This window comes from Protomyctophum parallelum (genome assembly GCF_964188405.1).
Source record: "Protomyctophum parallelum genome assembly, chromosome: 3".
NCBI classification, from domain to species: domain Eukaryota; kingdom Metazoa; phylum Chordata; class Actinopteri; order Myctophiformes; family Myctophidae; genus Protomyctophum; species Protomyctophum parallelum.
This window is the reverse complement of record NC_139698.1, coordinates 46,118,396-46,132,535: the sequence shown is the minus strand read 5'-3', so window position 1 is coordinate 46,132,535 and position 14,140 is coordinate 46,118,396. Positions and strand designations below refer to the sequence as shown.

Here is a 14,140-nt window from a genome sequence, read left to right as displayed (position 1 = left end):
AATCAATGCAAAAGATGTGAGCAAAAAGCTTCACCCACAATTACAAAAATATTGTCTTGTAGGTCTTCTATCTACTGCTGTGTAACTAAGTATGAATCAGGTTTTAGTGTTAGTTTTTGTGCACTATAATCCAGAGGTTAACGTCAGGTGATGAACAGAATTATACACGCCTGAATAGAACCTAATAAATTAGATTAGCAGTTAGCACATGGATATGGAAATGAGCACTGCAGCAAAAAACCCACACAAAATGGATTTAACTATTTATTTATCTTTCTCTGTACATGAAATAAATTAAACACTGTTTAAACTATTAGGCATAACAGCTTATACAAATTATATAAAAAATTTGTATAAAACTAGATTCTAAAAGTCCATTGGAAAAATAAAAAAATATATACATACATGTACTGTACAAGAGAGTGTGATAAGATAAAATAACCAGTAGACCAAAATGGTCACAGCTCCCTGTAGTTTGTCTGGCATTCAAGTGCAATTGCACTTTGATAGAGGTTCGGGGTTAGTTACCTTGCCATGATGCAACTCCAAATACTGGGAACTAAATAAATAAATCAAAAATAAGAATGAATGTACAAAATCAGTTCAGGTGGCTGCTCAGCAGCACCACTCCTTGTGTGTGTGTGTGACTCCCATGCCCTCCTCAACTCTTCCAGGTGAAGGGGACACCACTGATGGTGGCGACACTGGGACCGGGAATCACCACACCTTGTCTCTGCAGCTCTCTCAGGATGTCCAAGATGGAGTCCAGCTCCAGGCGGAAGGCCTCCAGCTCCCTGCTCTTGCTCTGGGCCAGTAGCCTCCAGCGCTCCGCCTCCGTCTGGTGCTCGGAGGCCGCCACCTGTCTCGTCTGGCTGACCAGCTTGAGAGATGGAGAGAGAGGTTTTACTGAGACTCTCAGACGCCATTGATCCCTTTGAGACCTGGAACGCATCTATGTCACCGTTACTTTTAACCACTTTTAACCATTGTTTTAAACTTTAGCTATGGAAAAATAGCAGATATACAAGCTCAAGCTATGAGCTTGTAGATCTGCCATTCCCCATCAAAAAATGTTAAATAGAAAAAGTTTGCTTCTGGGGTCCCTGAAACAACACATTTTCAGATGGGGGTTGGCGGCCGAATACATATAATTTTGTGGGTCCTTGACATGATAGAAACATAGGTTTTCCAGAAAACTGTCAGGATTTAGAAGACATTTGTAGGTCTACTTTGATTTGTCCACTCGTGTAATCTCAGCAGTTATTTTGCAGACAGGGACAACTGAGGTCATACTGAATGAAGTTGTGCATAATGCAAACTTTCAGGCTCATTATTTGTGTAGTGCAGTGAAAAAGGAAAAGAGGCCGCACAGCTCGTAGTCAAGACTACGAGCTGTGTGGCCTCTTTTCCTTTATCTCCTTTATCTCCTTTTCCTTTATCTCCTGCGGTCAGCACCTTCCCACTACTGGTGGGCACTTCTAACTCTTGTTTGTTCTGTGTAGTGCAGTGAACAAGATCTTATGCACACGTTATCGGCTATGCGCAGGCAGGGATCAACGTAGGGCATGAAATAAAATGACTGTCCTTGCAATTGCACAATATAATAGGAACATTTCAGTCTCATAGACACAGGCATTATATTGTCCTATTTGCAGACGGTGTGTGGGTCGTTTAATTTCATTCCCTTGTGTAGTGCAGTGTAAATGGTTCCAATGTGTACAGTTACGAGTAGGCATGTACCAATGAGACATTTTGGCCGATATCCATATCCGATATAATTAATTGCCATTATGGCCGATAACCGATATAACCGATGTTGATATGATCTCATTCGGTATTAAGAAAATATAACCATTTTTGCCATTCTGAAAAAAGGCTTATAAACTCTGAATTAAAAAATGTTCCAACTTGTTGACTCTTTTGAAAGCTTCCCCAGAAAACATTGATACAATTTGCACTGAACCTTCATCAAATAAAAGGCCTTTTCAGGCTTTTATTAATGAATTAATTTATAATCCCCCATCAGTAGTTATGAGGGTCCTTGAAATGAAAAGTTTGGAGAACCAGTGGTGTGTAGCGTGTCATACTGTCATCAGTGTTTACCTGCTGCAGTTCCTTCTCCCTCTGGGTGTGTCGGAGGGCCATGCTCTGGATCTTTCTCTCCAGGGAGAGGAAGTGTTTGAGTTCTGGGCTGTGGGTCTCTTTCGCTTGCTTCAGTTCTCCCAGCAGCCTGGTGAGCTACAGGTGGGGGTGGGTATGGGTAGGAGGTGACAAATCAAATCAAATATCCCATTAACTACACTTATACTCTTGGGTTGCCTTCACACCAGGATGTTATAGTTGCGTATTGTCGGAAAGTGCGCTTCGTTTGGCAGGTGTGAAGGCTCATTCGAACTCTGATGCGGATCAAACAATCGCATTCTAGTTCGCCAAAAACGTGGGTTTCGCTTCGCTTCCTAGCACACCTGACTTGGATTCACAGCAGGTGTGAAAGCAACCCGCATCAAATAAATGAAATGAAGCAAACAATGTGGCGGATGAATGAGGAGTAAACGGAGAAAGCATATTTTACGCAGCGCAAATATTTACAATTTAGGAATTTAGCAGACGCTCTTGATCCAGAGCGACTTACATTAAGCAACGCACGCAAGAAACACTTTTAGCTTTAAAACGAAATCGTTTGCATTGAAATGCAAGGCAGCCATTATATGTTCTCAGTCAACGTGCAGCACGGCACTCTGTAGTGTCTCCAATAATGAATGAACACAGAACATGTCATTATATTGGTTGTGAGTGAGGAAATGTAATCATTGTATGAGACGACGGCAGTGGTTGAAAGTAACCAAGTACTAGGGATGCACCGATACGGAAATGATTGGCCGAGACCGATGATTAACATAACAATTTAGCCGATAGCCAGTACTGATACCGATATGTTTATTTAATTTTGTTGTTTTTATTTCCCTTTCTTGTGCCAAGGAATACTTGTATGTTCAGAATCTACAGCTTGGTAGGCTGCAGATAACCAACATACCAACGAAGCCAATGCAAAATGTATGCTAAATAAATAATTTAAATATCAGCTACTGCCATCGGTTAATGTCACTATTATTTGCGGATACGTATTTTGACCAATAACGGCAAATATTGGCCGATACCGATATGTGGCCGATACATCAGTGCATCCCTACTGTAAATTTGAGGACTTTATACATTACAGGATTATTTAAAATGTTCAGTACTTTTACTCCAGATCTCCCAGAGCCGAGACAAATATTGATACTTTTTACTCCACTATAATTATACTTTGGTTACTACTATTAATTACTTTGTAGGTTTATATTATCACAAAACATGCATTAACCACTTTATATTTCACAAACACTAGCTGAAATAGGACATTTTGCATAATGACAATTATGTACAATTTTAATACCGGACTGCATTGTAGTTTTGATTATTTGACTTAAGTAAAACCTTTGAGTACGTTTCCCCACATTGCAGAGGCTCACTGGGTACCTGGGTCTGCAGAGTGTCTTCTCGCAGCCTGGACAGTGCCAGTGCATCTCTGGTCCCCTGCAACTCTTTAGCCTGCTCTCCTAACTGCTGGAGCACCAACTGAAGGTCAAAAGGTCAGCGAGTGATACTGGTCAGTTAACCACTTAAACCAGTGGTTCCCAAACTTTTTCATGTCAAGGACCCCCAAATTGACTAACCCTCATTACATTAGCCTGCGGACCCCCATTTGAAAAGATATGCCAGGGACCCCCATAAGAGAAGATTTTTACTTCTCTAGCAGCGATTCTCAACCCGTTTCATTTCAAGGAACCCCAGTTTGGTCTACGGACCCCCATTTAATGGCATTTCTATCTCTCGGACCCCCAATTTATATTGTAAAATCAATGTTAATTTAACTCTGAGTGTACAAATGGAACTGTCCATTTGGCTGTCAGTTCAAAGCTAAAAATAATACCTCCAGGCAATGTGTGTGTAATTAGCATTAGAACTGCAATGAGATAAATACCTCATTGCAGTTCATTGGAGCGGAAGAAGGAAGTCAAGTGGAAGTGCATTAGGCACGCTGCCACTCAAAGTGACTACTTGCCAAACGCAAGCGCTTATTTTCTGGGACTTATCAATTAAATTCCTCTGAAAGGAGCCTTATTAGCATGAGAAAACAAACGTGTACATTGCCTCTGATTGGCCTACCGAACGTCCCCTAAGCTTGCCTTCCCTGAAATGGCTCCAGAGATACAGACTCCCCAGAGCCGGCGCGTACCTTTCCATGTCTAGGCACATACCTCCTGTGTGGCCAGCTTGTTGGTCAGTTCAGCCACTTTGGACCGGGAGTGTCCCAGGGCGTGGTTGGCACACAGCTGCTGTAGCTCCCTCTGGTGGTCAGCCTTCAGAATGGACAGCTGCTCCGCAGAGTGCTCCTTCAGGCTGCAGAGTCAGACAACACGTCAACATGCTTTATCCTCATGCTGGGATCTGCTGTCTAATGGCTTTTATTCTGTACTTGTTACAAAAACAATAGTAGTTTGGTCAAACAGGCTTGTGACATTAACACAATCCAACACTTGACTGCCATGCACGGTATATTTCACCATGTGGTCTTTTCAGTGGTTTACGCTAGAGGGCGCTGTTCTCCAACGTATGAATGATACTAGGTTGCTAGAATCCACCTCAACGTTATCAGATTTAGCTAAATACATATTATACATTTAACGGCCCATAAGAAAACAAATGTTTACAAAATGTATTTTCCGGGTCAAAGAAAAGATCATCTGGGACACATCTTGGGTTCCATGGGTCGACAAAACAAGATAAAAACACGGTTTTGGAAGAATGAAGGAATGAATACCTCACAGTGAATGGGTTAACACTGATTGCCCAGGGTTATTTAATCCATTAAATCATAGCGCCCAAGCGATTTATAGCAACAGAGCACTTTTACCGACGGACCGGAAGTTATACCGGATGTGGCTGGAGCAACTAAATGTAGCCAAAACGGCGATGTTTGGAATCTGACTTGATTGATTGACAAAAGGGGCCTGTAAGCTCAAACTCACAATGCAATATTTTGTTTTCAACAGTGTTGGTCCACAAGGCTACTTGCATACTTATACAATGAAGTCTACATTCAAGGCTTCAAGGAGTTAAGAGCTTAAACCACTGGAGACTGCCCTGCTCCCTGGTAGCCGTTGGTAGCGAAACAAATTGACATTTCAACTGTAACACTTTCTTCACAATTTTTAATTAAATAAAGTTCTTCTTCTTTGAAACATGTGGTTAGATGGCAGTTTCCCATTTCTTTATACAGTCAATAATGCATTATTGTTGAACTCGCGAGATCTTTTAAGCTGCAAGGGTTGGGTAGTAGAGGGCAGAAAAGGCAGTGCTGCATCGTATGGTCCTCTTCTCCACATTCACAGATGGTTGGGCCGGTTTTGTAGCCCCATCTTAGCCTGGCTAATAAGCCAGACCGACAGTGTGATTTGAGTCTGGCTTATTAGCCAGGCTAGCCCCATCTGGCCATAGCAGCTTTTAAAGTTTTGAGAAATCCTGATTCTGTTTTTGATGTCATTTTTTTCTGCCTAATTTAATCATGCCAGCTGTCATAGGCAAACCTTAACTATTGGTCTGGGGAGCATGTAAACCAGTGGATCCCAAACTTTTTAGCTCAAGACCTAAAAGAGAAATTAGATGCTTGCCCGGGACCCAAATTAGTGAAAATAGCAGATCTACAAGTTCACAAAACATCACTTTGTGCCGTGTTGTGAGCTCGTAGATCAGCTATTTTCACTACTTCTTAAACTTGTTTTTTTTTTACTTTTATTTAATTATGGAAATTATTTATTTATCAAATACTTTAGAAAATGTTTAAAACTTTATTTTTACAGCTTTTGAAAGAATACACTTTTTTAAATGTAGGAAATGGAAAGAATATATTATTTACTCGAGAGTCGCGACCCATAAAACATGTGCGATGTACGAGCAAAAAGTGGGACACGGTCAGCATTCCATTAATAAGTGCAAGTTTGTGCATCCAGGTGCTCCACTCACTATTTCAGGAACAAAAGGGGGGTAGAATAAAGGCAGGCGGCAGCAGGAGGCTGAATAGGCTTATCAAGGAAACTGGTTGTCCTCGAGTACCGCCTTGGATACTGTGGAGGAGGCGGCCAAACGCGCCGAAATATGGCTGCAGCTGGTATAAACTCTGATTGTCTGACACCTGTTGTGTCTTCGTCTGGGCCGTGTTCGTTAGACTCGTTGCCTTGAAGCAGAGATTGTGACATGACCTTGGGGAGATATGCCAGGAACACACTTACACAAACACATGGGAAATGAACTTTCCACCGAACTGTTCTCATGGACACACATGTCTTTACACACAGCCGCCTTCTACCCTCCCCCCCCCCCACCCCCCCACCGCAATAAGTGTCTGCACAACCAAATTTCACCCATGTTACTTGTAATGTGTTGTGACAATAAAGTCTGAACTGAACTGAACTGAACGCCTGGCCATCATGGACAAAATCCCTCTCACCATGGAATGTGATGTAAGATGAGAAGAGCGTCCCTCACTTCAAACGAGTGTGATTATTACAATTTTTGGCTATGCTTCGATGTTTTTCTTTTTACATAATTATTTTGCAACTTGACGCCTATAACGGCATGCCCAAATTAGGCATTATTATTTGATTATTTTTATCAAATTATGGATTATTTATTTATGTATTATCAATTGAATTGATAAGTCTGATTAACTGTTTTTAACTGCTTTATTATCCCCAGCGCCGCCCAGCTCTGAGAAGTCCTTTTCCTCAAAATGTCCGCCATGACCTCCTGTTGTAGCGTTACCTGCACAGCTCAGCCTGGGCCTGCGAGGCGGCCGCCTGCAGTTCAGCCGCGCGCTGCTCCGTGTGCAACCGCAGCTGCTCCAGGCGCTCCTGCAGCTCCTCGTTCTCCTGCAGCACCTCGCTGATGTGGCTCCCCGAGAACTCCGTGGGCCGGTAGGCCTTCTCGCACTGCGCGGGCAGAGGAAATGTCTCCTCCCCCGCCCCTCCCTCGCTGCCGGGACGAGCCGAGGCCGCCGCCGGAGGCGTCTTGCTGTGAGGCGAGGCCGCCTGCCGTCGGGTGTCTGCGCGCCTGGGACTGGGACTCGACAGCAGGTTGCGTCTCTCATTCTGCAGGCGCTCCACCTATCCATTTGAATAAAATTGCATTTATTTTTTTGTCATCTGGTTTCAGTTTTAGTAGACTAAATATCATGAGATCTTAATCGACTAAATGTACAGTTGATTTTGTTGACACAAGTGTACTGTATTTTGGCAGGCTTTGATGGCGTCTTAATGGCTGATTTTACACTTTGGTTGAGTTGAGAGCTTGTAGATTGGCCATTTTCAGAGTGCAACACCCGCAATTCTTCTCCACTAGTCCCTCCTTAACATTTAGTCTAGTTTTCATTTGTTGACAAAACTGTCAATATATTCTCAGGTTTGATGTATTAATTTTGTCATTTTCGTCAGTGAAAAAAGGCAGTTGACAAACTTTTTTCAAGTTAGTTTTAGTGGACCAACCGTGCGGCTCAGCTCCTGGATGGAGCGGGTCTTGGTGGCCAGCTCCTGGTTGAGCCTCTCTATGCGGACGCCAACAGCTTCCTCTGCCTGCCGCTGGTGTCGAGAGGGACTGCGCGGGACTCTCTCTGGCTCTTTGGTTTGTTGGTCATGCTGGATGCAGTTTTCAGATGGGTTACAAGTGTCCATTTAAAACAAACTTTACTCAACTACAACTACAGTAATTTCTCTGGCATGAGTACAGTCAAACATTTGGTCTAAAAGGATAACACCAAAAGGTCCTTGCGGTCTTGTTTCCATTGGGGTCCTATATGTATTCAATTCATCAACATAACATAAAAATAATCATCACAAATATGAAACAGTATACTAATATATAACTAATCCTGTCAACCCCAGGCCTAAAGGAAAGGAAGGCACACACCTTCTGAGAGAGCTGCTGCTGGAGAGACTGGACCTGTTGGCGCAGGGCTTGTTCCGTGTTGTGGTGAGCCTGCTTCACGTGCTCCAGCTCCTGCTCCAGCTCCTGCTCCAGCTCCAGAGTTTGGAGCTGACCCTCCGGAGGGGACTGACACACCGGCTCCGACTGAGGCTTCTGGGCCAGCTGTTGCTCCAGCTGGGAGATCTGATGCTCATACTGAAGCTGTACAGGGAAGTGGCGTGTTAAAGGAGAATTCCATACTAAAAGGCTTTCTTACCTTTCTTTGTAGTTGTTACGTCCCCACCAAATAGGTCCAGGTGTTATTTTGTGCAAAAGCTCCTTATTGGCTATTTCCCCTACCATGAGCCCTAAATTAATTGCATTGAATGGGAATTGAATGGGGCTATGGGGTGTTGTGCTAATTCGCTTATTTCCATTGCTCAAAATTATAATTTCTTTGTATATATCCTATCTTCATAATGTAAATAATATCCCAAGCGGCACACTTTACTATTTCTTTCGATGGAAATAAGCGAACTAGCACAACACCCCATAGCCCCATTCAATTCCCATTCAATGCAATGCAATTCATTCAGGGCTTATGGTAGGGGAAATAGCCAATAAGGAGTTTTTTCACAAAAAAAACACCTGGACCTCTTTGGTGGGGACGTAACAACTACAAAGAAAGGTAAGAAAGCATTCTAGCATGGAATTCTCCTTTAAGTGATGCAATGGAGTAGATTTTGATTTAATTTTAGTCATACTAATTTAAAATAAAAACCTAACGTAAATGTAATATTAGTAGGGTTGTCCCGATCGGATCGGGTGATCGGAAATCGGGGCCGATCACGTCATTTTCAAATGATCGGAATCGGAAGCCAAAAAACGTGATCGGGACATCCCTAATATCAATATTATATCCATATCATGATATTAGACTGTCTGTGATTTGGGATATTGTTGTACTATTGTGATACTCCTGAATGAAGTGCCTGGTGCTGGGAGTCTAGTGCAACGCACAGGTCCTGGGCCTGGTGAGAGCAGGAGTGGTCCTGGTGAGACGTAGGAGGGGCCCGGACAGGAGTCATCCCACAGAGCCTAGTCCCTCCAGAATCTGGTTCTCCCAGTCCCGGGCAGAGTAGTTCCGGAGTAACGGATTGTGTGGCCTTGCTCATTCCCTGATGGACTTATCGAGGGTAGCTACTGGGACGTAAATCGGGATTTAATCAACCCCGGCTGGGTCGCCTGAGTGAGGGGTATGATTTTGGTAGACCCGAAACCCTGTTGACCTCAGGATACATCACTGAGGATACGTCAGGTGCATCCATGCAATGTATTTTTAGTTATGATATGGCATAATATTGTTCTAGAATGGCATAATAATGGCAGATAATGTATGTTCTATAAAATACAGTATATTTATCGGATCGGGAAAAATCGGTTTCAGCAGATGCTCAAAATCAAATGATCGGGAGCAAAAGAACGTGATCGGGACGTCATATTTTAGTCATCTGAAATCCTTTAGTTTTAGTCAACTAAATCTACAGTTGCTTTTGGCAGGCCTTGATGGCGTCGTAATTCCTGATCTATATACTATAGATCACTAATATACATCGGGTTGTGCAACATCCGAGCACAACCAAGTGCAAAACGACTTGTCTTAGTTCTACTGGGTCCAGTTTACCCATTCTGACCGGGAACCCATTTTGGTGTCAGCATCATGTCGTGCTTTAGCTATTTAAAAATAGCAGATCTACAAGCTCATATCGCGCCACCGAGTGGCGCGATACGAGCTTGTAGGTCTGCTATTTTTGAAAATTCGAAGAACGACTGACATAGAAACATAGCTTTATCAGAAAACTGTCAGCATGTAGAAGACGTTTATAGAATCTGATCTCAGGTCAGAATGGGTTAATCAGACCAGTGTGTCCAGTGGAAACCTCGTATGAATCTGATCTCAGGTCAGAATGGGTTAACGAAATTGTCAATAAAGTAGTTTTAGTCATCCTAGTTTTTATTTAATTTGTGTCAGTGAAAAGCGAGCGAGCGAGCGAGTGAGGGCTTTTGGCACTCAGAGAGTGTAAAAATGGAGTGTACAAATGGAACCAAATGGACCATAACAGGTCCATTTGGTTCCATTTGTACTCTCTCAGAGTTAAGTTGACATTGATTTTACGATATAAAAAATAAAAGTTATAATAAATCGAGGTCCCAGATATAAATGGCATTAAATGTGGGTCAGTAGCCTATGCATGTCAAACTGGGCATCCTTCAAATTAAAATGATGAGAATCACTGCTAGAGCCCTGCCATATATTTCTTAATGGGGTCTTGCCGTGAAAATGAATTCATTTTACCCTCTCAAGAGTTAAAGATCTAAAAGGGTACATTTGGTTACCAACTCGCCATCATTTAGCTGGGGACCACCTGGAACCCCCTTAAGGATCACTGGTGGTCACTGGACCACTGGTTGAGAACCACAGTTCATCTATTCTAAGCATAATTAATTAATGAACAAAATAAAACCCCCAATTTTTCACACGGGCGGACTCGGCCCACATCCTGGTACCCTAGTCAAAATATGGCCCTTGAGGAAAATTAATTGAGGAACCCTGGGCTACATACTGAACAGTAATTAAGTACTATATGTATTCATATAGTACTTAATTACTGTACTCACACAGTGCTCCTCTGCTGCTACTACTAGCCTGGCTTAACAGAATGTGTCAGTGTCTGACAACACATTTAAATAACGGATGTGCATCAATCGACCTCATGAATCGAGTCAGAGGTCAGCTCCCTTGCTTCTCAGTATTTTCCGAGGCAGTGTAACTGATGAAAACCAATGTTCTATTTCATACCTTCAGACCGGCAGAGGCGGTGTTTTCAAGGTCAAATGAGGTCAAGTGAGGCCAAATATCAATACCAACACTGTCACCCCGTGACCCTCTGTGGGCGTGAGCTGCCAATAAAGCAGCCCGGTATGCAGGGTTCATCCTCTCTTTTCGCTCTCGAAGCGCAGGTCGATTTGTCGAGCCCTTCGAGGCTGCATGCGGGAGCTCCCGAACTATGGCTAAGCCTCGTAACTGTTCGGTTGGAGCTACCTTGCGTCCTCCAGAGGCTGCATAGCGACGATAATTTCCCCGCCTCGAGAGAGCAAACCGCGGCGACATTTGTTTGGCCTATAAAGGATTCAATATGGTTAATCAATGATGATCATGTGCGGTGTGGCTCGTAGAAGGCATGCTCCGCCTCGATAGAGCGACCGCAGCGACACTTATTTAATTTGACTGATTAAGGGGGATTAATCATGTTGAGCGATCGCATAATTCTAAATGAGCGACTGCAAAATGTTATGATGGGTACTGACGTCCGTGTGGCTCACAGGTGTTTTTCGCCTCGGTAGAGAAACCACCGCAAAGCTTGTTTGACTGATTGAGGATTGATCATGTTGACTGATCGCTCCTCTGAGTCCTCTCAACGCTCTCTGCAAGAGGAGTGTTTTTTTTTCGCTCTGTCGCAGACACTCCCTCTACCACGAATGTGGCGCTTGATTGCAACAATGGCTTCCAGAGGAAGGATTTCGTTCAGCGACATTTGGTGAGCGTTCCCCTCCAAACTTTAACGTGTGAAGAATGCTTTCGCTTTGAGCAAACATTTTATTTACCGGTAAGCTGGCGCCTGTTTACTTAACTGCAGGCGACAGAACGCATAGTTGTAAGCGCTGCTCAGTAGTAGGCCTACTGACTTGCGCTAGTTTATTTTGCCTGTTATATTAGGGAATAGGGATGTGACGATGCTGTCACTGTGTCAGTGTGCCTAATGTCACGGTTTACGTGTATACTGCTATGTACATGCCTGGTACTCAAGATACTCATAGTGCTTACTCATGGTTACAGCAGGGTTACTGCTTCAGTTATAGACAGGCATTCAAGTAAGAGCGTGCTCCGCCCTACTGCCTGGCACCGTGGTTATGGCAGGGTTACTGCTCCATTTATATACAGGCATTCAAATAAGAGAGTGCTCCGCCCTACTGCCTGGCACCAAGCTTGCCGTGTTCATATACTGTAGGCACTAAGAGCGTGTTCTGCTCTATCACCTACTACTGGAGCACGGAGTGAGGACTGCTATTGATACAGGCATTGCACTGCATTTGTTATGGATAACATTTGTCATCCGGTATTCATAGAACCTCAGTTATATGTATAACTCTCGGTTTGTACGACATGAATTAATCTTCAGGGAAAAACCTGAACAGAATTTTAAACCTGCACGTCAGACAGCAGACAGTACGTGACATCCACACCAATCCCGGATGGATGCTTCCAAGTTACATTTCGTGGACAAAAATCATAAACATAGTGATTAACGTGCGATGCTATGCAACAGTGAGGTGATTTGTCAGTGTAACATCTAATCACAGAAGTGGAATGATCAATCTCTCATCACCAGTCTCTAATGGTTGATTTAGAACAGAACTGATTGGTCCAGTCAGACAGCATTCAATCAGTCGTTCTCAAACCTTTTCATGTCAAGGTCACCCAAAATTATATTGAATTTGGCCGCGGACCCGTATCACAAAATATTTTATACCAGGTATGCCCAGAGAGTCAGGTAATATTTCAGTTCAAAATGTTCGCTTAAAAAGTATATGTATTCAAAAGGTTCGGACAAATGTTAATGATTAAAACAAAAAGAGCAGATATATAAGCTCAGATATACACGCTATGAGCGTGTATATCTGGCTCAGCTATTGTTGGTTTCCTTCAAGATGATCATTACTATACTATTACAGTGAAATAACTGTAATAGTACACAAAGTGAAACAACTGTACAGACATACTTTGATCCTCTGGAACTGTTGATCCATGGCCCTCAGGCTGCGTTTGGCCTCCTCGTCGCAGCTCTCCAGCTCTGCCTCCAGACGCTGGATCCTGCGCTCCAATAGGGCGTTGACCTGGGAGGGCGGGCAGCTCTTTGCCACGGCAGGGTCCTGCTGCGTCTCCGCCGGTCCACAGGCTGCGGCGGCGTGGATGAGAGCCGGCAGGGAGTTGGGGTGTCGCCGCCGTAGTGTTTGCTCCAACTCCTTCACCTGGCGGACGGAGAAAAGGACCCATCATCAGCTAAAACAGTGACACTTTTATGGGAATTACCTTTTACTTTGACTTTATTTGTCTATTTTGACGTAGTCGCTCAAGACAGGGGTCGCTGTTTTCCATTTATTTGCCGAAGGGATTCTCAGATTGACCTACAAGCTCGTAGCGCGCCACTCGGTGGCGCGCTATGAGCTTGTAGATCTGCTATTTTTCAATAGCTAAAGCATATCATAAATAATGCTAAAACCAAAAGGGGTTCCCGCCCAAAATGGGTTAACCTAGAGTTCTGTAAATAGAACGGTTTAACCCATTTAGACCTGTTTTTAGACGTTTAGAATTTAGACGTTGTTATACCTTTCAATCTGGGAGCTACCTCTGTGCCGACCTCATTAGTTGTTGCTATTCATGCAGCAACATAACTATATTAAATATCACCCTCCCTGCCCGGCTTCCCTTCCCGACCCAACACAGGCTAATTGTGTTCACTCTGGAGTCTGGATGCACCACTCGGGATTCAAACCCGCAACAGATCATCTATGATTATGTTCGCTATTTTTGCATGACACTGTTGAACAAGTATAAAATAGGACATAACCCATTAAAACCGGGAAAGCATCTGTGCAATTTTCTATTTTTCCCTTTGGCTATCCTTTATCCTAAATTGCCTAGAGGATCAACCGACGGTCTGCTCCAAACTTGTCATAAACATTGGTCAGGGGTCAGCATAGTGACGCCAGGGGCCCCGTGTGGCAGCCAGGGGCCCTTGGCTGCCATAGGTGCACCGTCGCTTCGATCCGCACCAAACTTGGCACAAACAAACAATCTTCAGTTGATTGGAGGCCATAGCACAGAGAACAATAGTTCTCAGCGGGTTCAGACGTACTGAACCTGGACTGGTCCCTGAAGACTGATGCTGTCTACAAAAACACTTTGTTCCGAGGAGGCTTAGGTCTTTCCATGTGTAACAAAATGCTGCAAACAGTGAGCAGTGGCAAATGTCATGTTCTATGCAAATCTTTTAGTTCTTAAATGGACTTGCACCTC

The 14,140-nt window shown here is 43.6% G+C and overlaps 1 protein-coding gene across 1 annotated transcript in view; it reads right to left on the bottom strand.

Moving 5' to 3' along the window:
• Window positions 1–251: 251 nt before the first annotated feature.
• Window positions 252–14,140, bottom strand: part of cep162 (centrosomal protein 162) — a 46,019-nt gene continuing 32,130 nt past the window's right edge. The window contains exons 22-29 of the mRNA XM_083760480.1: window positions 12,844–13,092; window positions 8,005–8,223; window positions 7,584–7,733; window positions 6,865–7,205; window positions 4,302–4,443; window positions 3,520–3,618; window positions 2,104–2,238; window positions 252–880 (exon numbers count right to left, since the gene is read on the bottom strand). Of these exons, the coding sequence (XP_083616606.1) occupies window positions 662–880; window positions 2,104–2,238; window positions 3,520–3,618; window positions 4,302–4,443; window positions 6,865–7,205; window positions 7,584–7,733; window positions 8,005–8,223; window positions 12,844–13,092 (1,554 nt within the window). The 3' untranslated portion in view covers window positions 252–661. The remainder of the gene's footprint in view (window positions 881–2,103; window positions 2,239–3,519; window positions 3,619–4,301; window positions 4,444–6,864; window positions 7,206–7,583; window positions 7,734–8,004; window positions 8,224–12,843; window positions 13,093–14,140) is intronic.